At 43.2% G+C, this 23,378-nt stretch overlaps 13 protein-coding genes across 13 annotated transcripts; 6 read left to right on the plus strand and 7 right to left on the minus strand.

Moving 5' to 3' along the window:
• Positions 1–73: 73 nt before the first annotated feature.
• On the plus strand, positions 74–2,610 carry K450DRAFT_219276 (uncharacterized protein). Its single transcript, XM_051585334.1, has 8 exons — positions 74–482; positions 551–634; positions 701–765; positions 873–1,080; positions 1,178–1,208; positions 1,282–1,312; positions 1,372–2,109; positions 2,188–2,610. Exons 1-8 carry the CDS (start codon positions 292–294, stop codon positions 2,517–2,519), a joined length of 1,680 nt encoding a protein of 559 aa, XP_051449316.1. The 5' UTR covers positions 74–291; the 3' UTR covers positions 2,520–2,610.
• Positions 2,611–2,657: 47 nt separating this feature from the next.
• Positions 2,658–4,431, minus strand: K450DRAFT_182348 (uncharacterized protein). Its single transcript, XM_051584391.1, has 5 exons — positions 4,242–4,431; positions 3,660–4,168; positions 3,486–3,582; positions 2,980–3,411; positions 2,658–2,917 (listed from the first exon to the last, which is right to left on the minus strand). Exons 1-5 carry the CDS (start codon positions 4,407–4,409, stop codon positions 2,756–2,758), a joined length of 1,368 nt encoding a protein of 455 aa, XP_051449317.1. The 5' UTR covers positions 4,410–4,431; the 3' UTR covers positions 2,658–2,755.
• A 162-nt stretch (positions 4,432–4,593) lies between these two features.
• K450DRAFT_219285 (uncharacterized protein) lies at positions 4,594–8,401 on the minus strand. The gene is made up of 15 exons (XM_051585335.1): positions 7,759–8,401; positions 7,544–7,691; positions 7,425–7,482; positions 7,048–7,363; positions 6,676–6,985; positions 6,498–6,609; positions 6,319–6,433; positions 6,127–6,256; positions 5,848–6,054; positions 5,643–5,782; positions 5,465–5,579; positions 5,063–5,397; positions 4,860–4,997; positions 4,780–4,802; positions 4,594–4,715 (listed from the first exon to the last, which is right to left on the minus strand). Exons 1-15 carry the CDS (start codon positions 8,065–8,067, stop codon positions 4,661–4,663), a joined length of 2,511 nt encoding a protein of 836 aa, XP_051449318.1. The 5' UTR covers positions 8,068–8,401; the 3' UTR covers positions 4,594–4,660.
• On the plus strand, positions 8,047–8,845 carry K450DRAFT_296454 (uncharacterized protein). The gene has a single exon (XM_051593635.1). It carries the CDS (start codon positions 8,061–8,063, stop codon positions 8,568–8,570), a length of 510 nt encoding a protein of 169 aa, XP_051449319.1. The 5' UTR covers positions 8,047–8,060; the 3' UTR covers positions 8,571–8,845.
• Positions 8,402–9,815, minus strand: K450DRAFT_219288 (uncharacterized protein). Its single transcript, XM_051585336.1, has 4 exons — positions 9,279–9,815; positions 9,162–9,214; positions 8,957–9,069; positions 8,402–8,898 (listed from the first exon to the last, which is right to left on the minus strand). The coding sequence occupies exons 1-4, from the start codon at positions 9,742–9,744 to the stop codon at positions 8,736–8,738; spliced, it is 795 nt and encodes a 264-aa protein (XP_051449320.1). The 5' UTR covers positions 9,745–9,815; the 3' UTR covers positions 8,402–8,735.
• Positions 9,816–10,438: 623 nt separating this feature from the next.
• Positions 10,439–11,516, plus strand: K450DRAFT_219292 (uncharacterized protein). The gene is made up of 5 exons (XM_051585337.1): positions 10,439–10,548; positions 10,620–10,717; positions 10,795–10,829; positions 10,899–10,941; positions 11,021–11,516. Exons 1-5 carry the CDS (start codon positions 10,470–10,472, stop codon positions 11,396–11,398), a joined length of 633 nt encoding a protein of 210 aa, XP_051449321.1. The 5' UTR covers positions 10,439–10,469; the 3' UTR covers positions 11,399–11,516.
• K450DRAFT_219297 (uncharacterized protein) lies at positions 11,516–13,703 on the minus strand. Its single transcript, XM_051585338.1, has 7 exons — positions 13,474–13,703; positions 13,317–13,412; positions 13,173–13,249; positions 12,822–13,118; positions 12,237–12,754; positions 12,043–12,173; positions 11,516–11,974 (listed from the first exon to the last, which is right to left on the minus strand). The coding sequence occupies exons 1-7, from the start codon at positions 13,562–13,564 to the stop codon at positions 11,634–11,636; spliced, it is 1,551 nt and encodes a 516-aa protein (XP_051449322.1). The 5' UTR covers positions 13,565–13,703; the 3' UTR covers positions 11,516–11,633.
• K450DRAFT_219300 (uncharacterized protein) lies at positions 13,434–14,385 on the plus strand. The gene is made up of 2 exons (XM_051585339.1): positions 13,434–14,152; positions 14,221–14,385. Exons 1-2 carry the CDS (start codon positions 13,843–13,845, stop codon positions 14,361–14,363), a joined length of 453 nt encoding a protein of 150 aa, XP_051449323.1. The 5' UTR covers positions 13,434–13,842; the 3' UTR covers positions 14,364–14,385.
• K450DRAFT_219302 (uncharacterized protein) lies at positions 14,299–14,714 on the minus strand. The gene has a single exon (XM_051585340.1). It carries the CDS (start codon positions 14,626–14,628, stop codon positions 14,407–14,409), a length of 222 nt encoding a protein of 73 aa, XP_051449324.1. The 5' UTR covers positions 14,629–14,714; the 3' UTR covers positions 14,299–14,406.
• Positions 14,715–15,418: 704 nt separating this feature from the next.
• On the plus strand, positions 15,419–16,077 carry K450DRAFT_219305 (uncharacterized protein). Its single transcript, XM_051585341.1, has 2 exons — positions 15,419–15,494; positions 15,580–16,077. Exon 2 carries the CDS (start codon positions 15,623–15,625, stop codon positions 15,869–15,871), a length of 249 nt encoding a protein of 82 aa, XP_051449325.1. The 5' UTR covers positions 15,419–15,494; positions 15,580–15,622; the 3' UTR covers positions 15,872–16,077.
• K450DRAFT_219308 (uncharacterized protein) lies at positions 16,077–20,667 on the minus strand. The gene is made up of 4 exons (XM_051585342.1): positions 20,161–20,667; positions 19,656–19,814; positions 19,513–19,576; positions 16,077–19,434 (listed from the first exon to the last, which is right to left on the minus strand). The coding sequence occupies exons 1-4, from the start codon at positions 20,347–20,349 to the stop codon at positions 16,283–16,285; spliced, it is 3,564 nt and encodes a 1,187-aa protein (XP_051449326.1). The 5' UTR covers positions 20,350–20,667; the 3' UTR covers positions 16,077–16,282.
• On the plus strand, positions 20,147–21,391 carry K450DRAFT_219311 (uncharacterized protein). Its single transcript, XM_051585343.1, has 2 exons — positions 20,147–21,101; positions 21,163–21,391. Exons 1-2 carry the CDS (start codon positions 20,518–20,520, stop codon positions 21,251–21,253), a joined length of 675 nt encoding a protein of 224 aa, XP_051449327.1. The 5' UTR covers positions 20,147–20,517; the 3' UTR covers positions 21,254–21,391.
• A 112-nt stretch (positions 21,392–21,503) lies between these two features.
• K450DRAFT_276679 (uncharacterized protein) lies at positions 21,504–23,182 on the minus strand (the record flags this gene model as incomplete). The annotated part of the gene is made up of 9 exons (XM_051593240.1): positions 21,504–21,916; positions 21,979–22,038; positions 22,106–22,290; positions 22,355–22,419; positions 22,482–22,506; positions 22,577–22,636; positions 22,705–22,719; positions 22,793–22,990; positions 23,073–23,182. 9 exons carry the CDS (start codon positions 23,180–23,182, stop codon positions 21,528–21,530), a joined length of 1,107 nt encoding a protein of 368 aa, XP_051449328.1. The 3' UTR covers positions 21,504–21,527.
• Between the last annotated feature and the right edge of the window lie 196 nt (positions 23,183–23,378).

The following is a 23,378-nucleotide window of genomic DNA, read 5'->3' on the forward strand; positions in this document are numbered from 1 at the left end:
CCAAGAAAATGAGTATCTCAATTCACAATATGATTATAAAGGCTTGCCGCACTGTTTTTTATTTATCAGACAACAATTTTGTGCACTTCAAATGTTTGACATTCTTGCGCAACAATCGGGATCATTCTGGGAAGTTCAAACATCAAGAGTATGTAACTCCGCTGCAACCGAGGATGTTCAGCCAAAAAAAAATCTTTAGTTTCTCACAGGAAAGTTATCTATCTTCTTTCACACTTCGTTCCATTATCAGTTACTGCTTTGTCATCTTACTTCCTCCTTTGCATATCAATTATGTCTACCGAGAGAAGTGATACTGAGCCTCTTCTTGGTAAACAGAAGCAGCAGCAGTATGGAGCATCTACCACCGAGCATAGTGCCGAATCCAGCGACAGCGAAATAACGATTATCACAAGCACAGCTGCCGTACCCAAACCAGATGATACTTTACCCAGTGGATCCAACATTGTATTTGTATTGATGGGGTAAAGCTCGATAACTTGCTGTAGTGGAATATAACACTGAGGTTGCTAATAAAGTTGTCAATTGACAGCTTGTGGATGGGCGTATTCCTTAGCTCCTTGGACAGCTCTATCGTCAGCACAATTCTCACAAGGATAGGAAGCGACTTCAATAGGTAGTTTAACGCACCGTCTCTTGTCAATGTGGACTACATCATTAATCAACCGTACCAACCCAACAGATACAATGACGCTGTATGGGTGGCAACTTCATATCTCATATCATATACAGCCCTCCAACCTCTATGTAAGTCAAGTTGTTGCCGATTCCATTGCGTGCTTTGGTTACGGGCTTTCAACCTTGGCCATTCGAGTCATTCTCCGCCGCCTAATCTATATCCGCCGTTTTTACAGATGGGCGAATCAGCGATGCCATAGGACGCAAGAATACTTTACTTTTTGCCAGCAGCACTTTTTTCATTGGATCTTTGCTATGTGGTGCAGCACCCAATTTTTGGTTCCTTGTAGCTGCTCGTGTTGTAGCAGGTATTGGAGGTGGAGGAATGAATACTATGTCAAGTATTGTTACCAGTGACCTGGTTTCCCTCCGAGATCGCGGAAAGTAAGCCGGACAAACAATTGGCTACCCATCACACTTTATCTTCACAGGGCACTAACAATTATAACCTTAATTTTTTGCTTTATCTTCCCTTTTGCAGATATCAAGGATACGGTAACTTGAGCTACGCAGTGAGTGTGGTTTCACGACAGCATCTGCCTTTCTTCTACACCGATCTATGATTACTAATGCCCATTACTTTAGCTCGGTAGTGTTATTGGTGGTCCATTAGGAGGTAAGCAAGTTCAAAGGGTGCGAAAGCGTTTATAACATGACCTAATGGGCGTGCACTAGGCTTTATCACCGACTATTATAACTGGAGATGGACATTTTATATCAACTTGCCGCTACTCTTTTTGACCTTCTATGTCACTGGGGTTCACATCAAGAATTACAATGTTAAGCGTGAGGCGGACGGATCGTTCCATTACCTGAGTAAGCTTCGCGAGGTCGACTGGGTTGGTGCCGTTACGCTGGTGATCTCTGTCGCACTATTTATGCTAGCCACGTCCTTGGGTGGTAATTCACTCCCTTGGTCACATCCTTTGGTTATCGGCTCACTTTCTGGATCGGCTGCGGGAGTTATTTTGTTTACTGTCGTAGAGGCAAAGTATGCAAAATATCCCATCATGCCATGGCACATCATCACTCAACGCACTCCTCTTGCTTCATCCTTCACCAATTTTTGGTCTCTTATGTGTAGTATGAGTTTGGTTTTCCTTGTACCCCTCTACTTTCAAAGTATTCTTGGATTTTCAGCTTCCAAAGCGGGTGTGTATATGCTACCCAAAATTTTAGCCTCTTCAGCTGGATCGTTGATCGCTGGTTATTATATGTCACACACTGGTCGCTACAAAGGATTCTGCATATGCTCTGGTATATCGCTTATTCTTGGTGCTGCGATCATCACTTCTTGGACACCGCAATCTAGTGCTTGGTGGATGGCCCTCGGTAATATTCTAGATGGATATGCCCTTGGTAGCTTGCTTACTACTACCCTGGTCAGCCTGTTAGCGGCTGTAGAAGTTAAAGGTATGGTTTTCAATGCGACTGAAAAAATGAAGATGGACTCTATAGCTAATGGATCTCTTCTTTTTTTTTACATGAAAGATTCCGCTACTATTATATCTATTTCTTATTTATTCAGAACAACTGGTGGTGTTCTGGGTGTTTCAACCTGTCAAGGCGTCTTCCAAGCTGTTCTTAAAACTCAGCTAGTTGAAAAGGTCAAGGTACCCAATGCGGCTGAGATTATTGACGCTGTTCGCAAGTCTGTGTCTGTAATTTGGGAGTTACCTGAAGACGTTAGAGAAATGGTTTTGGAGGCGTATCTCATCGCCATCAAGTATGCCTTTTCTCTGACCATTGTGTTTGCTGTATTGGCGCTGGTCAGTGTCAGCTTTGTCGAGAGACTCGAGCTCACCACTAAAGTTCGCAAATAGATCCAAGTTGCTTGATTGTGGAACTTACAGTTAACCTTAAATGCTTTTAATGAGCCCAATAAACCCTATATATCCCATGTATGCAAAACGGTCGCGTGTAGTTCAGTCTTTAAACTCTGCAAATGAATCCATAGTTGTCTCGGTAAAGGAATAATGGTTGAATACAGGTTTATTTTACAATCTGCTCTAGATGACGTGAAAAAGGGTTCTATGACACTATTCGACTTTTTTTTTCTTTAGATCTTGTAGTTGGTCTCATCGATGGCTTGGTGGAGATATTGCTTTTTGCCAGAGCCATAGTCACCAGCGGCATTACCGTTACCGTACACCCGATACTTGTAAATAACCAAGCCTTCCAAGCCCACAGGGCCACGAGCATGAGTCTTGTTAGTCGAAACCTACAGATCATGTATGTTAGTTGACATCCTTTATATCAATCCAGCAATCGTAGATAACTTACGCCGACTTCAGCACCAAAACCATAACGGAATCCATCAGCAAATCGAGTACTTGCGTTCCAATAGCATCCAGCAGCATCAACTCGCGCCATGAAAAATTCTGCTACGGATGCATCTTCAGTGATGATACAATCTGTGTGCTTGGAGCCGTGCTCAATAATGTGATCAATCGCCTCAGAAACGTCTTGGACGACTTTGACGGCAATAGTCAGGTCAAGGAACTCAGTGTCGTAATCCTCATCAGTGGACTTAGAAACCTGTTCCTTGAATTTACTATCAACGTTTGACAGGGCATTGTATGTAGCTGTATCACATCGAAGAGAAACACCGGCGTTCAAGAGTGCAGTTGCAACAGCAGCGAATTTATCGGATTGCAAGAGGTCTTGGTGCACAAGAAGAGTTTCAGCTGAGTTGCAAGCAGCTGGGTAGTTGGTCTTCGGTGTGGCAAAAAAAAAATTAGCGTCTAATTTTCATGTGGGGAAGGAACCAACACCTTATAGATACAAACCTTGGAATCAACAACAATCTTCTTTGCCTTCTCAATATCAGCATCCTTGTCAACAAACAGAGAGCATAAACCATCAGCATGACCCAAGACAGGGATTCTAAACAAAACAGAGAGATATATCAGTCATCTTCTTTGCCCCTGCTTTCCCGTCATTGAAAATGCAAGATCCTTTACCTGGTATTGTTCTGAATATATTTAACAAGGCTGTTGCTTCCACGAGGAACAACCATATCAATGAAGCGATCCAATTCCAATAACGCGCTGATATCTTCTCTGGTCTCGACAATCTGAACGGCTTCTTTGGGAATAGACGAATCAGCAGGAAGGCTGTTCAAGGCGTCTTGAATGACCTTGGCAAGGACAGCGTTTGTGTGCGATGCTTCCTTTCCTCCCTTCAGAATAACAGCATTACCCGATTTAAGAGCAAGGCAAGAAATGTTGACGACCACTTCGGGACGAGCTTCGAAAATGGTGAGTAAGACGCCAACAGGTACAGAAACACGGTACAATTCTAAATCGTCATCCAACTTGGTAGCTAGACTGACTCGCTTGGTAGGGTCAGGAAGGTGAGTGATATCCTCAACTCCAGAGAGAATAGAGTCGAACTTGTCTCCATTGCAGATATCCAAGCGCTTAAATAAGGAGCTGCTAAGCTTTCCCTGTGCTACTTGCTCTTCAGCCAGCTAATTGAACAATCCTGTTTAGCAACCTAAATCCAACCATATGGTTCCTTCGAAAAGCAAAGTAACTACGCACCTTTTTGTCAACCTCATTGGCTTCGAAAATCTCGGCCTTGCGCTCAGCCAAAACTTGCTTAATTCTCAGCAAAGCTTCATTCTTTTGTTTATCAGTTACAGACTGAAGAGCAACAGAGGCTTGTCTGGCAGCTCTTGCGGTTTGAACAATGGCAGAATCGGAGGACATGTGGAATGTGAGTTAAAGTGTAGCAAGCACCGAAAAAAAAAAGCAGGTCCCTTATGTGGTAGTCATAATCAATCAATCAGTGCGCCGGAGTTTGAAGTGGCTCAAACGTCATTTCAAACCCTGCCATATCACTACTAGCGTGGAAACCTTTAATTGCTTCCGTTGTATTCATAAAGAAATAAATCTCACGAATATGTTTATAAAGCCGCAAACAATGCTGGGTCTAGCTATCCTAAAAACAGCTTATCTAATCAATCATCTTGAAACGATGATTTGAGTATTTCCCAAAAATCTCGCAATGATGGCCTAAGAGAGAAGAAGGTATTAGTAGAAAGTATTATCTACGTAGATTGGCTTATCAAGATCTTACCTATTGTCAGGTAACATTGGATACTAAGAAAAAAAGTTAGACACAAACTTATGATAAACTCAATATCTTCACATGATTACCTGTAATTTTGGAATAGGTTTGATGGGTTCGCCGTATAGGAGGCAGGTGAGCACATAAGTTGAAAAATAGTGCGCACTGAGTCTCTTCCACAACAGCATGTATTGAAAGAAAATGGCACCAAAAGGAATCGGTAAGTTCTGCACGGATAAACGGGTTACTATACCATAGTATGGCTTGCTGTAGAGAATTTCAGTAAACCTACCCTCACGTAGATGTAGCTGCCTTGCAAGCAGCCCATACTCTTCTGTAAGATACCATTGGTGGACGTTCGTTTCGAATCGGTGGAATTCTGTCGCAGTACCTCTGATTTAGGTGTATCGTGGAAGTGCACAGACCGCTGCTTTGGTCTATGGCCTCTGGTAGGTTTAGTAGGTGTGGGGGTCTGAACTTCATTGGCAGGCACCGCTTCAGGCTTCTGTAGCATTGCTTGCTTCTTCCACGCTTGGGCAATATTTAGTCGTTGCCGATTTAAGAATCGAACGAACCTTCGCTGCTTGATGAAAAGATCTGGCTGGCAAACCTCGAAGGTGAGGCCGCCTATATTACGGTTACTATCGTGTATATGCATACAGTACATACTACTATAATGCAGAGAGTCTCTTACCTGGTAGCCTTCCTGGATCTTTGATTCGTAGCATAATAGCAAAGAGCGGAAAGTGGTTGAAGAAAGCTAACAGCGTTTCCATTATTGCTTGCGAGAAAATGATACCTACCCGCCCCTGAAAGTTACCGTTAGCATGGGACACAGGCAATACCATGGACCTGTGGGCAAGGGAACGTACCGAAGCAAATGTCAAATAGTATGATAAGACGGTAGGGAAAAGAAACATCAATAAAGTAAAGAGACTTGTTCCCAACAACAATTGGTCCAAGTCATAGTCACAGGAGTCAATGCGATGCCTGAGCACGTTACGTTTCTTTCCTGAGTATGCCGGTGGAATCAGCCTAGAAGTCAACGTCGCTGAAGCTGTATCAAAAACCACATACCTCTGAACAGATTGAATAGCGAGTATAAAATAGTGAATTGCCAATTAAAGATGCGAGCGGCCACCATGTAAAACCAGTATACATGTAAGGTCATGAACGCCAGTAGATCCGATGAAAGAGATATTATCATGCTGACACCGAATATGCCGGACATCCCAATCACTTTAAGTATTAATGGCGTAGTTGGTCGAATGTTTTGTATGCACACTGCAACAGATGTCTGTTAGCGTTTTCTATGGATATACATCGTCGTCACATTTTAAATGATATTCTCCTTACCGATCCATAATCGGATCAACCATGAGAACAGCTCACTCAAAAACTTTCCAAGTTCGTCATTTAGTTTCAGACCTCCTGGTGACCTTAACAGCCAGTCCATCATCATTTGTAGTGGGTCCACGGTATATCTCTGAAATAAACATTATCAATGTTGGATGCAGGGTACTACTAGGAACTAGTATGGCGACTTACATTCAGTATGTCATGTAAGGTTATTGATACTTCATAACTGTTGTTGATTAAGAACGACCCCACAGTGACGCCAATGATGATGTCGTTGGCAATTAGCCACATACTGTTGTAAAAACTTCAACCAGAAAGCAAAACTTTAGAAAGAATTTTGAAAATGTGATGAAAGTTCGGTTGCATACCTTATATATTGCGCTCTTGTTGCTGCAGTGTTCGCCCATCGCCTCTTTCGAATTAACATATACTGACCGGGCCAAAAGCAGAGCTGTTGCAATCGCAAGTCAACTTGTAAGGCTGGCATAAAAAGTTAGTAAAACGACCATTACTGACATTATGCTGAATTCATTACCAGATCCTTACCTGCAGCAGACAAGTCCTTCAAAGCAACACCATTGAGAATCCATTTTGGTAATTGAAGGTTCAGAACATACAGTATGATCTCAATGACAAATCGTACTACAAAAAGAAGACCCATGCCGGGGCCAATGATGAAGGATCGTAGTGCCTGCACGAGGGAGAATATTGGATAAAATATATACACGAAGATTGCTTTGATTTGTTGTGCGAAACTCATGATGGCAGACAATATCATGGTGTGAGTTCGCTGAGCCTCGGTGGCGGCTGTTGTTAATTGCTTGATGCCTTTTTCTAAATAGAATGACGAATTTATCTAAACTCATATGTTAGACCCTCCAGCTGACTTCAAGGCACAGTTATAGCAAAGACACATACTTGATCTAGGGCAATACGTATATTGCCATCTTCCACATCCAAGCCATCTTCATCCATGTTGCTGCTTGCCATAATTCTGGATTGTTCAACAATTTTTTTAACATTCTTGATAACTCCACACTCTGATTTACTCAATGATGTTGTGTCGATGTCATCGGTGGCATATGCAAGCTTTCGCGACGTCGCTTTGGCGGATAGATCAAGTACAAGAGGATCCAGTGCCAGATACTGCAAGTATTCGGGATTGGGTTGATCATAAAAAATTATTTCCACTGAAGTTTGTCTATCGCTTTGTTCGTTTTTGTCATATATAGATCTACAGTTTGACAATCAATAGGCAATTTGTGACTTTGATAACATCAAGATTATAGCCTTACCTGATTTCTGGTAACATTTCAGAGTTCAGAAATATTGACAGCCAGAAATCTTCGTTTCCTACAAATGCTGGTTACTAAAACTTCGTCTTTTCAATAGATGTCATAGTGCATCAGCGTACCTGGCTTAGGGTAACTAAGGTGATTAGATTCGCTGTTGGCAAGGACTCCTAAGACAGTCGGTGCAGGATGTGATGGACTTGATTTACTATCTCCGTCCGTTGCAACCGGTGGTAGACAGCGTGATAGATAGCTTGATAGCTCAGATATCTGATAGGAACGTTTGTTTAGCGACGGGCGCGAATGTCTGTACGGTGGCATTCCCGCAACCACCTACCGACAAGTTTTCACAAACTGTAGCGACACAAATAGTGCGCCCCGAGTTGCTCCATCCTACCAAGTACCCGTTCCTCGGAACTATAGAGGTACATACATGAGATGGCCATAGCAATTTCACCGTTCTATACCTCGCATCGGGCATGAGGCGATGGTCTTTATAACGGTTCCAGTAACAAAAAGCTGCACGTTCATTTTCAATGAGTGGTGAGGTTAAGACCCCGATGATCACGTGCATAAATCGATATTCAATGCTCAACTTCAACACAGAAAGTTTTACTCTCTCAATCGTTTCAATACAACATGGCATCGAATGTTTCGGGCATTGTAGGGGATGGTGACGAACGGTATATACCAGGATCTCGAAGACCCGATGGAACACTTAGAAAAGAAAGAAAAGTTCGACCTGGATTCACGCCTGCTGAAGATGTAGTACGATACAGCAACTCGCGCATAGAGGCGAGCAAACCTAGCCAATATCCTCCAGGGTATACTCCCAAAACAAAGCCAGAAACATCATCTGTGGCCAAAAAGAAAGCGAATAAGGTGGAAAAGGTTGATTCAGGCGCTGGTCAACCCCGTCTTCAGGAACCTAAATCCAAAGACGCACCAGTCTCAACGTCTTCAGCTTGCCCCGCGTCTTCTGCAGCAACTGAGAAGGAGAAAAAGATCAAGGCACTTCAGAAGAAGCTTAGACAAATTGACGAATTGAAGGCTAAACAAAATAGTGGTACATCGCTTAACGCAGAGCAATTAGACAAGATCACCAAAGCCAAATCATTGGAGGAAGAGTTGAGCAAATTGAAGATATGAGCTGTCGGCGATCCCACTTGTATATAATTTTGACTTTTTCGCTTTTTTTCAAGATTTATTTGCATCATTGTTGCAATTGAATAACTTTGGGTTTGACAATAAATCATCCGACATCAAAGTTACAGAAGTGTTGGTGGTCGTGACGAAGGCAGCGATCACCACAGATTATAGAGTTTTGGATGCCTCTTCGTGTAGTAATACATATTCTCTCGTGCTGTCCCCAAATTTAAGCACATCGCTCAACTTGAGCTCAATATAACGAGTATCTGGTATCCTGTCACCATTCAAATGCGTTCCGTTTGTAGATTCCAGATCGATGATAAACGGTCTGCGTTATAGCGTTAGTACACAATGCGTCAAAATGTTGTCTTCAGCAAGACACTTACTTGACAACTCGCCGGACTTGACCATTCGTTTCATTCTTCTCGTTAACAGACCGAAACTGTAACACTGCGTGTTGCTTGGAGCAAGAAGGATGATCTACGGGTATGTCGGCAACCTATGGAAGAAAAACGAAGAGATTGCAAAAGTGATCTATTAATTTTCAAACCACAGATCATCCACAGCTTGTCTCAAGTCTATCTTACTTACCACTCGATCTCTACCAAACAGATATGCACTCTTACGATGTATGTGGAGAACATCTGTCACAATGCAACAGGTTAGCAGACAGCGCCGACTTTCAAAACTCGGGTGCATTATAATTACCAATTTGCTTGTCTCCCTTGAATACATAGAGTCTCCATTTTTTAGTTGGTTCTCGTGCTTCCGCAGGTTCAACGTATTTCAATTCAACACCTTTATAAGTGTTCGTTTCAGCAGCAAGCTTCCCGGATAAACCAAAATTAGCTTCTGCTTTTTTGACGGGTACTTCCGGCTCCTCCTCCACTTTGTTGTCCTCTGGTTTTCCCCATTCGTACTTTTTGGGCCCACCGGATGATCGATTCTTATTTTGTGCAGGTCGTCTTTGTCTCTCTCTGGAGCGTGATCGCGATCGAGACGCATTTCTTCGCTGGGGTGACCTTGAGCGAGGCGATCGGGCATATGGAGATCTAGAGCGTGAGCGTGAGTTGTATTGCCGATCCCTTCTAGGATAGTTATCTGAAGAACGTCGATAACGGTCTGGCGACCGAGAGTTTCGTCTGCGTGCTGATGGACTTGGGCTTCTAGGCATTGGTGAAGTTTGCACAACTTGGGGCAGCAGAACGTTGAAGGTTGTTAATCACAAATTTCTAGAAATCGCGAGTCACATGTCCGAAATCCAGCTGGTGAGGCAAGCGTGCCAGTTGTTCAGACCTTCATTACTCGCTGGGCTTTGCTCTACGTACGAGTCACTAGCGAAACATTGATTAAGGTATTATCGGTCCTAATTCTAGGCCTATCGCTAACATAATTGGCACATTTCTTATTTCACGATAAACAGTACAACCAATCATCATGCAATAACATTCTCCCGGCTGAATCTGACATTGGTTCAGAACTACTGCAGTAACAGACACTGAAACTACAATATTATGCTCGCAGATGTCAATAAATCAAAAGAATTTGTGCCAATTTCTGAATGGCTGCACCCCTTAAGTCATGCCATCAAGCTTATATTGGTCACCCCTGAGCTCGCCCTATAGCATCTGTCAAACAGAACATTATGGCAGTAATGGCATAATTATTGTCCAAAGCAGGATAGATATCATAACCTGCTGCTGGTATTTGTGAGAAAAAGCGCGCAAACTGTACATTTCACATTCTATAACCCCAACACTCTGGTAGAAACATTGTTTTTGAAACTCTTGTGGCTTTCGTTGCGGTATTTCTGCACGTTCTATTTTTCGCCTCATGGCTAATTTATAGAAAACAAAAAAGTTTGGATTGACCATCTTTCATCCTTGTTCTTTTCCCTTGATGAAATCCTATCTTTTTATTACAGCCTTGGCCATAGCCTTTACCGCTTCGTATGCACAGTCTAATACGGCTGCTCCAGGTGAGTACAAACGGAATCTATTTTATTCCAGACCTCCTGGCTAACAATTTTATGACGTTTCGTGCTTCAAGGTGCGGTACCTACAACTGCCAGTACACCTTGGACCATTCTAAATATTGATGCCGGTGAGCGTGCCAATATTTGCCAGAGACAGATATCCTATTGCTCTGTAAGTACCATGTGAAGCTCGGTTTTGAAGCTGCTTGTATGAAAATCATGACAATTAAAATGTATTTGACTTCATAGACAATGTGCGGAAGCCCAAGTCAAGCTGCGACAAAGTAAGTGTTTCTATTTTAAACCCACAGTATAAAAATACATGGTCATCATTGACCGCCTTGCCGATTAAGCTTTTGCAATGCCACCTCTATGGCCTGGAACTGTGTGTGCACTGTAAGTTAACACTTTTAGTACAAACCTTGTTAGAATGACTTTTTACTTCTGACAACTGATGTAACATTTCACAAAATAGAACAGCAATAATGGAAGCAATGCTACCTATCTGGATCCTGTTTCGTTTGCTGAGTGCAATGGCAAAAGCATCGCTTGTTCAGCCGCATGCCCAGCTGACGCCCAACGTTCAACCTGTGTGCAGTCTTGTACAAACTTTTATTCATGCGGCACATCCAAGGCACCAGCAAGCTACTTGCAAACTGGTAATCAAAACGATACACCTGCATATAATGGTCCCCCGCCACCTGCATCGTCTTCTGCTTCACCATCCAGTGCCATAAACACTGCAACTACCACCATCATCAGCAAACAAAGTCTGGCCTACAAATTTGATGTCAGGTTTGAAATGGCTGGGTTCGCCGCTATCACAGCACTTCTTGCACATGCGATGTTGTAATGAATAATAATGGATATTACAACTATCGGTACCAAACATTATTATGTTGTACATGGAGGATACTTACTTTCTTCTTCAACTTCCTATCTCTTCTCATTGACACTGCGCCATTAACTGCTCCAGCTCACATATAACACCATTCATGCGCTTTTTCATCTCGATCTTTTTCGTTTATTAGTTTCATTGTTAAATCTGTGCACAAACTGTCTTCGTCTTTGAAAACATAAAAAAAAATTCAATTTTCATCATCTTCGTCAGACTCAATTTCCGTGACACGTCCATGGTTTTCTCTCATCGCCTTGGCAATAGGATTTTCCACGTCCACTACGCCAGTCTTTTTCAGTCTCTCGAACAAGACAAATAACCTTTCTGCTTCTCTTTCTTTTTCTTCATCTGTCATATCAGCAAATGATGGGCCATGGTCTTCTTCATCCAGAAACTGTCCTGTGATGGGGTTCACTTCGCGTGGACTGGACGAATCAGATTGTGCAGTTGGTGGAGGGTGAAGTGGTATGTTTCTGTTCATCAAGAATCCAATGGCGTTTCCATAACCGACTTTTTGACTTAATTTCGTTGCTGTTTATGGCATGGTCGTGTGTTATTTGGTTGTTTCTGATCTATCATGCATGTACCTGAAAACTTACCATCTTCGTCACATAAGACATAGAACAGATCGCACAGTGAGTCTTTGGTATGGGGTAATGCGGTGGACGTCATGAGTCGCACCAAACGAGCCGAAATATGATCACCCTTGTTGACGGGTTGGATGCGATCACTGACATTGGCTTGTGTTAGATCACATATGCGCTTACAAGACGATGAGACTCAAGACACGAACCTTTCACGCGGTAACAACTCCTTTGAAAGATAGTCTCGCGAAGATTTGTCATGCGCAGCCGCCCGTCGAAGGACCAGAAGCAGAGGAGCAATTGTATCATCTGCCTTTCTTTCTCGAAGCTGGTCGATGTTCTCTTCGGCATTGTCTCCAACAAGTTCCGGAACGGCTAAAGTAAGCGCTTCAGTAAGCTTAGCCACAACACCTTGGTCCCAATCTGACGTATATGGTACATGTAATAGTGCATGTATAGCATTCAACAGAGGGGATGACAAGGTATTGGTTGGTGACAGCGGGAAATCTCTGATCAGGCTCAAAATGCAAGAAATGCTTTGTTCAAACTTGTTGGCAAACTTTTTTTGTAAGAATTCCTCAGAGTTATTTTCATCAACCTTGGAAGTTTCAACAAGAGCCAAATTGAAGAACAATTTCAAAGCCTCAGTGATTATCATTTGTGGCGACACAGCAGATGGCGTTGTGAATTGTTTATCCTGCATTTCGCTTACCGCGAATTTTAAAGTCTGTATAGTTGATATTGATTGAGTTGTTTGGATATCTAACTTCTTCGGCTAGTTCATTGAAACTCACCTGAGCCAAACCAGATGCAACATCATAGTTGTCCACGAGTGAAGCCACAATCGATGGACGATCAACTGTGACGAAGAACAGGATTCGGACAGCCAGAAATCGACTCAACCCGGAAACGTCTGATTTAAAGAGAATGCCGGTACATGCTGGCGAACCATTGCTTTCAGCAAAGTAATCCTTTGTAGCACTGACAAGCAATAGACTATTCGCAATACACTTTAGGGCCTCAACACTGGACAAGCTTTCGTTATACTGGCCAGATGCTATATTAGCAGCCATGACGAGAGTATTCATTCCCTAAATATGCGTTAATAAAGGCACTCATAAGTTTTGAGATTTGCATTAGCTTACCTCCAGGGAGTACAACTGATCGCACCCGGATGGATTGCGGCCGAGCAGCTTTAGGAGCTCAAGAACTTGACTCCGCACTGGATCCAAACGAATAATTAAACATGAGAAGAAAATGAATCAACTTTGATGCATTAGATATCGTACCTTTATCATCCCATAATTTGGATATATCCTCGCTCCTAAGGTCAACTAAAATTGTCTCTACCAGTCTCTGTTTCGTATTCAGGTCCAGCCCTTCAACTAGCAAATAGTTAGCGTCGCCCTCATTGCTTTCAATGTTTTAACTGAAAAATTGACTGACTTGAGTTCCCACCGATAGCTGTAGCCAGGAAGGAAGAGAGTTCCTCTTTCTGGTTTCTCTTAGACTTGTACTCGTCCAACAGCATGGGCATATTAGAAAGTACGTTTTGACAGATTTGGGTAACTTAATCCAAGATGAGATGCACGAAAGCGGGATGTTCACCGTTTTGAGAGAAGAGGTGACTTTATTTTATTCCTTCCAGAATATAGTCGGATGATCTGCACCTGGATTTGATCAACTAAACAGTTGGTATCGCCGTCGGAACGCTGCCTGGTGTCAATGTGGCCGAAAGAGAGTATGAGAAGGCACAGCAGTCACACCTGCATTTGAAATTGGCTCCACGCGCAACAACGAGAACAACCTGTTGAAATGGCCGCAGAAACAAGGTACCCGTCGCGACGACGCTCGTCACGCCAAACCTCTCAGCAACAGCAAAATGTATCAGAGTCACCTGTATCCATGCCAGCGGCTGCCGCACCCATGTCACATAGAACTCGTTCCAATATTACCCAATTTGCAACTCCAGCTGCCCCATCGGTACTGACCCAATCACCTACAACACCTCGATCTGTGAATCACACAGCGGCAGATCCATCCGTTGCTTTTACAAACGCCTCAAAAGAAGATTCTACAGCCCCATATGAAGAGCAACCCACGGTAGATCCTAATCTGGCTTCTAGTACGAACAATTTGCCCCGAATCAATGGCATGTCTTGACACATAAAACTAACTGATTTACTATTTCAGCTTCAGAGTATCGGCGCGCAGACAAGAATAAGATATTATGGTATGCCACACCACCTGTCAATATTACACCATTACCACAGCCAGTACACAGTGCCAAGTATCTCTATTGGAAACGTATGCAGAATCAGCAAGAAGCAACGTAGACAGCACATAAGCCAATACCAGGCAAATACAACTCTCGTTCAATCAGGCAAGAACTTTAGTGCTGATGATGGGTGCTAATGTAATCATACAAAGAGTGACCACGATCGCGCAAGATCCTGCAGAAGTACGACACTTCTGACCATGGTCTTCCACATACTGTAATTTTGTAATTTTTCCTTCCCTTTTTTTTTTTAATACTGCACTCCATATTGGATGTCGTTTCAATATCAGCGGCCATATCACATTTCCATACGTCAAATACATCAGGAGTATGCTTTAGAACACGTTATCTGCTTCTATTCGTTCCATACATACATTTGCGCATCCCAAACAATCAAACTAAGTTGCAGCCGAAAGAGCAATGCATCAGCACGTTCTCGTATCTTGCAACATTTATGGCCACTTTCTTGGTCTATGTGAAATGGATAGACGCATTGGATGTTTCAGGGATTGATTGAGGATCGTCCGCAAATCAAATTGGATGAGTTGAGTGAGACTCGGCAGGATATTTTTATCGTAATGCAGCACTTCTGCGTCTTCTATTGAAAGATTAAATTGTTAGTCAAGAATGGTATGTCGTAATTAACTGTATACATGAAATCATAGTTGGAAACTGTATTTTTTTTTCAGCAATGTGAAGGTGTATCGATTGTCTGTGTGGTACAGTGTAGACCTCGGGGTACTGCTTTGGCATATGTTCAAGTGCGGGAAGGAAGATATTGCTTTTTTAGGATGACAGTGTTTGGCCCCTCAGATTGAGAGGAGTCACATTGGGATGGCTTGGGCATCACACCTGCAACGTATGTCGACATACATCCCACTTTGAATCATTAGATACGACATTAAAATCTATGCCATCTTAATAGTGTCAACTGTCATCTAGGCCCACTGAAAAAAATTCCCCATTTTTTGCAGTGAAGGTCGCTTTTGGGGATAAGAAGGGGGAGTGAAATTCAGGGCAGGGTAGCAGGCGAGCTGAGCAGAGCGAGAACGGTCCATAGGTCCTTTTTTTTTTTTCCCCCCATCAAAAAGTACCCAACTTTTTTTGGTTTTACGCCATTCGTGCATTGTTGATGGGCAAGGTTTTTGCCTCGGAATATAAAGGCACCACCTTTCCCATTTGACTTGAGGTTACCAACCGCTCTTTCTTCTTTCTCTCGTCCAATTTCTTTCTGACATGATGAAACTTACAACAACGTCAATGCTGTCTCGCAGTATCTTAAATCTGACTCCCAGAGTCACCGCCCGAAGTTATTCTATGATCCCCTCAACACCGTTCCAACCAAACGAGTCTGAATCATTATCGGACCATGCCAAGGAAAACGACGCAGCCTTCCTCAAATCCTTGTATGAGCGCAATGACAGCCACAACACTTCTGAACAGCATCATCAGCAGACCATGGACACTCACGGTAGCACATATGGACATAACCAACATGGCCATGCCGACGAATCAAGTTCCCACGAGTCACTTGCACCAAGGGTCAATACTGTTTTCGAAGACTGACTGCCTGTAAAATAAAAGCCCTTTTTCGGCTCCTTAACCGTTTTGGAAAAACGGCATATTCATAGCTTGATACATGAAATAAATCCTTCCCCTATCCGCGAAACAAAAGGAAAAAACCAACAGCCTTAGTTATAAAAAAAAAAAAAACAATAGAGAAGGGGGTCAATTGATTTAATAGGACGGTTTGCAAAAAGGCCATTCAGGATCATGAGCTATATTAAAATTTATTTCATGAAAGAATGAATGAAAGAAATTAGAAAAATGACAGTATTATTTTTTGGAGGCATTGAGAGCTGGAAACGGGAATATCAAGAAAATAGAAAAAATATCTACATTTCAAGAAATAACAAGAAGGTTGAGAGACAAAACGCGTACAGATGGAAAGAAATACGTTGGCTATCATGTTTGAAATTACAAGAAGGGAATGCTGTCCATATCAATATCGTCAGCGAGGTCATCATCCGGTATTTCATTTAACCCCGTTTCTGTACCCTGACTAGGTTCGTCTTCGTGAAGATCCTCACTAGATAGATTGGATCTTCGAGAGTCTCGTGAGAGTGTACGTGAAATGGTATCTCTTAGGCCGCCAACTCTTCCGGTGATGACTTGTTTCATCAACCCAGAGGTGGATGACGGGGACTGAGACAGTGTAGATGAAGTTGCATTATCAGTCTCCAAGTTATCTCCGTTAGAAGACTCAGCGTTCTCCATGGCGGCGGATGCATGCTGATCATTTGCCAAACTATCTGAGCTAGCACTATCTCGATGCTTTCCTTCATCGTGGTCTGACCGGGAAGATGATAATAACGACGGAGAGCTTCTATAGCTAGTCAACTTTCCTGCTTTCTCCTTGGATGCATCCTGAGAGCGTGACGTGAAACTTCTGAGAATGCTACGGGATGGTTTTGGTTCAGGCAGTGCATACAAAGGCGGTGATACCGGCACAGAGGAAGGGTTAGGCGTAATGGGCTTGGGTTTGGGAGAGGTACTAGTCGAGGGTATAGGTTCGGGCAGCTTCGGGAGGTCTACATGCGGGAGGGGTTGTTTCCAAAAGTTCCAGTCGTTGAACTCACTTGCTATGACTTTTTGTATGGGTGGGAAAATTTGATCAACCAAATCATTCAGGTGGATATAGGAAGATTTGTAGCCACTCAAAAGTTCAAGCTTAATGTCGCCTTGAGGATCGATAGTGAAAATTCGGGAAGCTGGGACATTCACACTGCGATATGACATGGCATCCGTGATTCTGTTGCCAAAACCAGCGTAAAATGGGTTAGCACCTGAAAACAGCCTTTGTACATCTCGAAGACAGGCCATCTTGAACACTTCAGGTTTGCGCATGATCACCTCTCGATGGAACGATGTAAATAGTCGATCCGGGGACATAATAACTGGGCCATCAGGTAATTGATACCTATCTTGCTCCACCTTCTTGAGGTACTCCCTTGTATAATCTGCCTGACCGATAGCTCTAGATGTCAGATATAGCAGTTGATAACCATTATTATGAATATCAGTGTAAAGTTTTGCAACGCCATTATGGGTCCAATCTTTGCCTATCATCGTGAACACGTGGCCAAGCGCATCGCTCTTGGTGATGGTCCCGTCAATGTCACTGATAACGACTTGCGTATTATGGTGCCAATAAAATATTTTGGCCACACATGTAGCTGTGCCTTGATAGGATGAATTGACCGAAAATGAGATGGTATTGACTCCTTTCTTGAGCTTGAGCGATTGTAGCTGGTCGGATGTCAAACGTAGGGTTTTAGCATAATTCTTATGATGCACGCCCGAGTCAGCAGGAGCATCTCCATCTCCATGAGAATGCTGAGCCGACCAACCGACTGAAGTGGTCGTCGTCGTTTTAGTAAACGTGGTTGTTTGACCATTGGAGTGATTGTTATCATCATTCTCCTCGTCGGCATGATGCTCCTTATCAGGAACATCTTCAGTATCGTCCACGGTGCCTCCTTCTTCCCCGTCCAACCTTCCGGTAGCAGGTGATGCTACCGATGATCTGCTCCACCATTGTCTCCAACCACGGCCGAAGGAGTAACTGTCACGACTGTCAGATAACGTTTGAGCTTGCTTGCCTTCCTCGTCGGTCAGCGCAGCAAGAGGCTGAGGAAGCAAAAGCATAGAAGTGAACAGCGGCGCTTCTGGACCAATGTGCTTATAGTATCGACCTTCATGCTTGAAGACCAGTTTGGGGTCATTGAGAATATTGGGGTTGTGCACAAAAGCGTCGTAAGATATTTGATGTTTGGCAAAAACGGTCCTGCATTGCTCAGGGTCGACTCCTAAAGCGGACGCTCCACATAAACTCATTTCAATGCGATAATTTCTTCCTGGCTTGAGTCGGATTTCTTCCATGGAGGAGACATTCTGAGACGGTGTAGGCTCTTGCTTGAGAGGCTCTTGTGCATCATCATTATCAATTGAAAGTCTACTGAAATTGACATCGAGGTCATCACTCGATCTGGCAGGCAACCTTGCATCTTTTTCCTGGCGTTTGGGTAGCGAGCCCCATCCCCAAGACCATTCAGAGTCTTGCTTTTTGGCGGATGGAATGACATCTCCATATTCCATTTCTGAGTCACTCTTTGGTTCAAAATCCATTTTTGATGCGCCTGGTATGTCTATTGCCATGGCATCCTTCTCGCTGGTCATGGCAGCAATTTCATCCAAAGGGAGTGGCATGGATGCGCTACGTTCACGAGATGATCGGGTAGGTTCATGCAGCTGTTGAGGGTTTTTAGCTGGTGAACTCTCCGGAGCTTGTGCACTTGTATTAGCATTTTCGGCGGTGGGCTCTTCTCCAGTCTCCTGTTCAGCTTTCTCGCTTTCTGAAGGTTCTGCTAAGCGTTCTCTCGTCTCGTCGTCGATGTGGCTAAGTTTTCTGTTTCTATGGACGGATTTGCCACCTTGCTCGTCGGTTTCATCTTCCAAATCTTCTTCGTTCTCCTCAATCTTGTAACCAGCAATATCCAAAATCATACTTTCATGATCACCGACGGCCTGAGCGGGCCGTTCGACCGTTTCTTCTCCAGAAGCTCCATTTTCCGATGATTCATTCTTTATTTTGTCTTGCTCGTCATGAAGATTGTGTGTCACGTCCATGAGCAAACTGTAAATATCGCCATCTGCTGGTCGTACAATGAATGTTTCTTTGGTGACAGTGGTTGTTGTGATGGCTTCTGCAGACACACGTTCTAGTAAGGTAGATCCGTCATCCATAGGATAAGTGTTATTTTCCGGCAAAGGACTTGTTGGTCTTGGTGCTTCTTCTGTGTCCGTGGTACTGCTGTGTTCTTTTTCTTCTTCTTGGCGCAAACGTCGTTCCTCCATATCAACTTCTTCTGCGAGAGCATGCTCTAAAGCTTTTGCTGAAGGATATGGATCTCTTTTGGTGACGACTTTGTCTAGTTGTTCTTCAATGATCATTTTTGGCGACTGCAACTCGGGAGGTATGGTGGTGGTTTGCTGGCTTTCGAATTCATCATCCGATTCGTTCCCGAATTCACTACCGCTTGCACTATGAGCGCTCACGTATCCAGCGTCTGGTTTTTTTTTTTCAAAGAAGTGTGAGCTTTCAATTGAAAAATTCATCCAAGATCCTTTGTTTCATATAAATTTACCCTCTTCGTCAATGACAGCTTGGTCACGCTCGTCAGAAGCTCCAATATCCAAATATGGTGGTTCCTGGCAGGCGGGAAACAAGTTTTAGCAAAATTTTCATATGCATCGTCATGCGATTATTGGCTTTAAACGGGAATTTTACCTCATCACTTCTTCCATCATCAGATGCTGCCGATATCAAAGGAGACGTTTGAAATTCTTCAGGCACTTCATGCTCGGTCTCGAACACAAAGAACGCTTCACCAGCATCTCCAACTTTCATAGCGAAAGGAACAAGTTCGTCATTGACAGTGATTCGCACCTAGTGAGACAGTCAAAAAGGGTTGGGTTAGCATGCTTATTAGTCAAGAGGCTCCCTGCCTGGCTGTCGGAGCTGCTGCACGCCTTTTGCCCCACTTTAAGTGTGACCCAATCATATCTCAAATGTGCGTTCACTGGCAAGCCAAGTGTATTTCTTTATCATGAAGGTCGAAAAAATCACCATGGTCGTGATCGGGTGGTCAGTCGATCGAATTGAAAACGCCACTGTAGCCATAAGAGAGGATACTATTGTGTCAAACTTTGGCCGCCTTTTCACATGACATCGAAGAAAGTTGTATCGCAACAAGTAGGTAAGGGCTCTAGTATAGGTTAAAGAAAAAGTTTACCTTCTTTTCTTGAGGCATGAGAAGTGACAACTTGCCAAATCGAACATGGAACGGAGAACATGCTAATTCCCCATTAGGTTGCTCAACGACGACAATGTCGATGGCACCAGATAATGTAGCTGGATTCAGCTCATTATAGACTTTGCTGACCGAAGATATAAGGTTGGAAAGTTTTCCAACGTAATCCATTCTAGCGGGAGAGCTGCCCGAGGTTAGGAACAGTTATGAGCAGTAGAGCGGGACAGGCTTTGTGTCCAGCAATTTGAAAGCGAACTTGTGACTCGGGTTTTTGGTCGTTGGGTTCCTTCACTTCGTCACTCTGTCGTACATTCCCCCCACCCTCCCCATTCTTTAAACATGGTAACCACTATTTCTCGCAAAGACTTACCGGAAGCTGGCTCCCCGGAATTCAAGTCCATGGTCGATGGATGGTTTGCCGACATTGATGAATTAGTGAAAAATTCTCGATCTTGGCCTGTCGTGAACACAACTGGCGAAGTTGTCACTAGACGTAAACAGAAAGAAGCAAGCGACGAAGGAAACCACTACTTTCAGCGCGAGAGCACACATTTTGATATTACTTACGAGGGTATGCGATCACTTCTCTACGTCGACCACTCTCTACAAGAACCAAAATACATCAACATGTGTGAAGGTGTAGAACTGATTGAAGAATTTGAGCCCCAGGTTGGTATCTATTGGATTGGCTTCAAGGTACCATTTGCGTCTCGCGAATTTGTGGAACTCGTAGCAACTAGAGAAGAAGGCCGTGCTTTCTTCATTGTTTCCAAAGGAGTCGACCATCCATCCCCGGTCAAGAGTGGACATGTCCGTGGAGAATATGATGCTTGGGAAATCGTTAGAGAAGTTGAAGTCGATGGCAAAAAGGGCATCGAATGGGTGTGTATCCAACACTCTTCAGCTGGAGGAAACCTTCCTAAGTAAGTCATCTGCCTTTATAGCTATACATCATCTTCTTGTTAGGTTAACCATTTGTTTTAGGTGGATTGTCGATGCTGCTGCTAGCAAAGATTTCCATAAGGATGTAGGTAGCGCGATAGAGTATGTTAAAACCCATGTTGACGGGCAATGATTTTCCCGATACCAATGCAACATGAGAACTAGACAGATAGACAACTCTGGTAGTTACATGTAACTATAATTTCTATTGAAGTGTATCAGTAATAATTGTAATTGTTTAAACAAAGCCTTCTTGAATTTGTCATCGACACCTTTGATGAGGGGAGAGTGTTGCGGCTCGATACGGTAACTGTACATGCTTTTTGGATGAGAGATTTCCCATCGTGTCACAGCAGACATTGAGAAAATGCGATTTTTATTTTGATTCAGTCTATTGTACGTTTTGATCAAAAATAAGGCTCGTCCTCATCCTGGTGAACCGTTGGCTCTACTACAATTACAGGAACTGTCACATTGCCATCGCCAGATTTCTGAGCAATAGCATAATAATAGTTTGACCACGACCGAAACTCCTTGCATTCGGTTATGGCCGATTTTGTCAATAGATCGTATTTGAATGGCTCCATATCCCAATCGTCGCACATTCTAGGTCGAAGTGAATCAAATAGCCGTCTGTGTGCTTCCAGCGCGATATCACCTACTTTTCCTAACCAGCCGAGAGGTACTGATCGAAAGGAGGCCTCCACATTTTGCAATGCAGGATTACTTTGTAAACAATGACCAAGCTGCCGCCCCACTCTAGTATGGATTGTGCGCGACTGGAGCGTTACATTTACTGTTTGATGTAACCAGTTAGAAAGAAGATTCATCTCAGGCGATCAGGATTGCTCTACTTACGTCGCATGAGCCAAGTAGACATTTTCGGTCCAGCGTCTTGTATTGTTGTTTCTCCTTCAACTGATAACATTGTACCTTTTAGTACACCATGAGAACTTGGATATGAGAGCCGTCATTTGTAACTTACCAAATTCAATCCAACCCCCTGGTTTCAATACCCTAATCATTTCTGGTATCACAATATTTTCCCATTCCTTTCTTGTATAATTGTAGAGCGCGTTGCGTTGCACAACATAATCGAATGAATTGTCCGGGAAAGGCAATCCTTCAGTTGTATCAACCGGTTTAAATTGACAGTTGATTGGCAGATCACTGTCTGCCCTGTAGCATTAGCAAGTAGAAAATTGAACGTATTTTATATGCCAAAAATACTTGCGTTGTAGGGTATATGTATATGTCAGTTCCAATGAATTGAGATTTAGGGTGATTAAAGGCAAGATCCTATTGAGCGATGAGATTTCTGACTACGCGATGTGACTCTTCGGTAATACAATTAAGCCTACCGTTATCCATTTTCCTGTTCCAATTCTTGGGGTTCAAGGCCACTGATCAGCCTTCTCAGCGGTGACTTCTTATTATTTCACACGAAAACACTTACCCAACTTCTAAAACTCGTATTCCTTCTTCCAAGTCATCTGCTACCGGCGCAAAAAGTGACCTATGACATTAATTGTAAGCAGTTGGCAACGGGTGCATCGTGTGAGAGTGGAAAAAATCATCACATACTTGCGAAAGACATGCCTTTGCGAGATGTGGCGCATTGGTCAGTTACATCACATACATCTCGTTTTTCTTTTTAAGAAGCGATTCTTACCAAAGGGCAAGCTCATGAACCTCCATTCTCTCTACTTCCTCATCATCGCATGGTAATAAATATTGTTTTCCGTCTACTTCAGGTAAAAATGCGCGGCCGTGATAATTGTAGAATTGGTCGCCCTTTTCTTTAGGATCGCTGTCCAAATCACTCGCCGCAGTTACATCACTTTTACTTATGCTAGTGGTTAACTTCGAGCTATCAATGCAGACAAGATATTATTTAGATGAATGCACCCCAAAATTTGACAAGTATGGGGGTTTTACTGGATGGTTGGTACCTTTGAAGTCGACCATCGAAGGTCACGTTGCTATTCTGTCTTGAACGTATTGAACTGCATACGGACGCCTTAGATGCGTTCTTCTTCTTGTTGAAATGACCAAAAGGCATCAGAACATAAAATAAAGAAAAAAGACAAGTCGACAAAGAAGAATCAAAGTGGAGAAATCTAAAGTTGCCTTTACTCAAGTATCTTTTTCGTCTTTTTCATCTCCGTCTGTTTGTCCAACGTTACCTTTTCTCAGTTGTCACAAGCATACGTTGATTTAAGCAAATTATACTAGGGGGCTTGCCAAATGTCATGAAG

The sequence above is a fragment of the Umbelopsis ramanniana genome, assembly GCF_025399195.1.
Source record: "Umbelopsis ramanniana AG unplaced genomic scaffold K450scaffold_2, whole genome shotgun sequence".
NCBI lineage: Eukaryota > Fungi > Mucoromycota > Umbelopsidomycetes > Umbelopsidales > Umbelopsidaceae > Umbelopsis > Umbelopsis ramanniana.

Bases quoted from the DNA above. Each gene is read 5' to 3' on its own strand.
- K450DRAFT_219288 (XM_051585336.1), bottom strand. From the start codon at position 9,744: ATGCCTAGAAGCCCAAGTCCATCAGCACGCAGACGAAACTCTCGGTCG. The intron at 9,070-9,161 runs GTAAGTAAGATA...TTTCTTCCATAG, and splicing joins TGTTTGGTAGAGATCGAGTG to GTTGCCGACATACCCGTAGA. The intron at 8,899-8,956 runs GTAAGTGTCTTG...GCTATAACGCAG, and splicing joins CAAGTCCGGCGAGTTGTCAA to ACCGTTTATCATCGATCTGG.
- K450DRAFT_219300 (XM_051585339.1), top strand. From the start codon at position 13,843: ATGGCCGCAGAAACAAGGTACCCGTCGCGACGACGCTCGTCACGCCAA. The intron at 14,153-14,220 runs GTACGAACAATT...TTACTATTTCAG, and splicing joins AGATCCTAATCTGGCTTCTA to CTTCAGAGTATCGGCGCGCA.
- K450DRAFT_182348 (XM_051584391.1), bottom strand. From the start codon at position 4,409: ATGTCCTCCGATTCTGCCATTGTTCAAACCGCAAGAGCTGCCAGACAA. The intron at 3,412-3,485 runs GTTTGTATCTAT...GCCACACCGAAG, and splicing joins AGATTGTTGTTGATTCCAAG to ACCAACTACCCAGCTGCTTG. The intron at 2,918-2,979 runs GTAAGTTATCTA...CATGATCTGTAG, and splicing joins GTTTTGGTGCTGAAGTCGGC to GTTTCGACTAACAAGACTCA.
- K450DRAFT_219308 (XM_051585342.1), bottom strand. From the start codon at position 20,349: ATGGATTACGTTGGAAAACTTTCCAACCTTATATCTTCGGTCAGCAAA. The intron at 19,577-19,655 runs GTAAAATTCCCG...CCCGCCTGCCAG, and splicing joins ATGATGGAAGAAGTGATGAG to GAACCACCATATTTGGATAT. The intron at 19,435-19,512 runs GTAAATTTATAT...AAAAAAAACCAG, and splicing joins AGCTGTCATTGACGAAGAGG to ACGCTGGATACGTGAGCGCT.
- K450DRAFT_296454 (XM_051593635.1), top strand. From the start codon at position 8,061: ATGGCATCGAATGTTTCGGGCATTGTAGGGGATGGTGACGAACGGTAT.
- K450DRAFT_219302 (XM_051585340.1), bottom strand. From the start codon at position 14,628: ATGTATTTGACGTATGGAAATGTGATATGGCCGCTGATATTGAAACGA.
- K450DRAFT_219292 (XM_051585337.1), top strand. From the start codon at position 10,470: ATGAAATCCTATCTTTTTATTACAGCCTTGGCCATAGCCTTTACCGCT. The intron at 10,549-10,619 runs GTGAGTACAAAC...TCGTGCTTCAAG, and splicing joins GTCTAATACGGCTGCTCCAG to GTGCGGTACCTACAACTGCC. The intron at 10,830-10,898 runs GTAAGTGTTTCT...TTGCCGATTAAG, and splicing joins CCAAGTCAAGCTGCGACAAA to CTTTTGCAATGCCACCTCTA.
- K450DRAFT_219297 (XM_051585338.1), bottom strand. From the start codon at position 13,564: ATGCCCATGCTGTTGGACGAGTACAAGTCTAAGAGAAACCAGAAAGAG. The intron at 13,119-13,172 runs GTAAGCTAATGC...ACGCATATTTAG, and splicing joins ATCAGTTGTACTCCCTGGAG to GGAATGAATACTCTCGTCAT. The intron at 12,755-12,821 runs GTGAGTTTCAAT...TCAACTATACAG, and splicing joins TTGCATCTGGTTTGGCTCAG to ACTTTAAAATTCGCGGTAAG.
- K450DRAFT_219311 (XM_051585343.1), top strand. From the start codon at position 20,518: ATGGTAACCACTATTTCTCGCAAAGACTTACCGGAAGCTGGCTCCCCG. The intron at 21,102-21,162 runs GTAAGTCATCTG...CATTTGTTTTAG, and splicing joins GCTGGAGGAAACCTTCCTAA to GTGGATTGTCGATGCTGCTG.
- K450DRAFT_219285 (XM_051585335.1), bottom strand. From the start codon at position 8,067: ATGCCATGTTGTATTGAAACGATTGAGAGAGTAAAACTTTCTGTGTTG. The intron at 6,434-6,497 runs GTATGCAACCGA...TTCTGGTTGAAG, and splicing joins ACAAGAGCGCAATATATAAG to TTTTTACAACAGTATGTGGC. The intron at 4,803-4,859 runs GTAATCATGTGA...TTTTTTTCTTAG, and splicing joins AACCTATTCCAAAATTACAG to TATCCAATGTTACCTGACAA.
- K450DRAFT_219276 (XM_051585334.1), top strand. From the start codon at position 292: ATGTCTACCGAGAGAAGTGATACTGAGCCTCTTCTTGGTAAACAGAAG. The intron at 635-700 runs GTAGTTTAACGC...CCAACCCAACAG, and splicing joins ATAGGAAGCGACTTCAATAG to ATACAATGACGCTGTATGGG. The intron at 1,313-1,371 runs GTAAGCAAGTTC...GGCGTGCACTAG, and splicing joins TATTGGTGGTCCATTAGGAG to GCTTTATCACCGACTATTAT.
- K450DRAFT_219305 (XM_051585341.1), top strand. From the start codon at position 15,623: ATGATCCCCTCAACACCGTTCCAACCAAACGAGTCTGAATCATTATCG.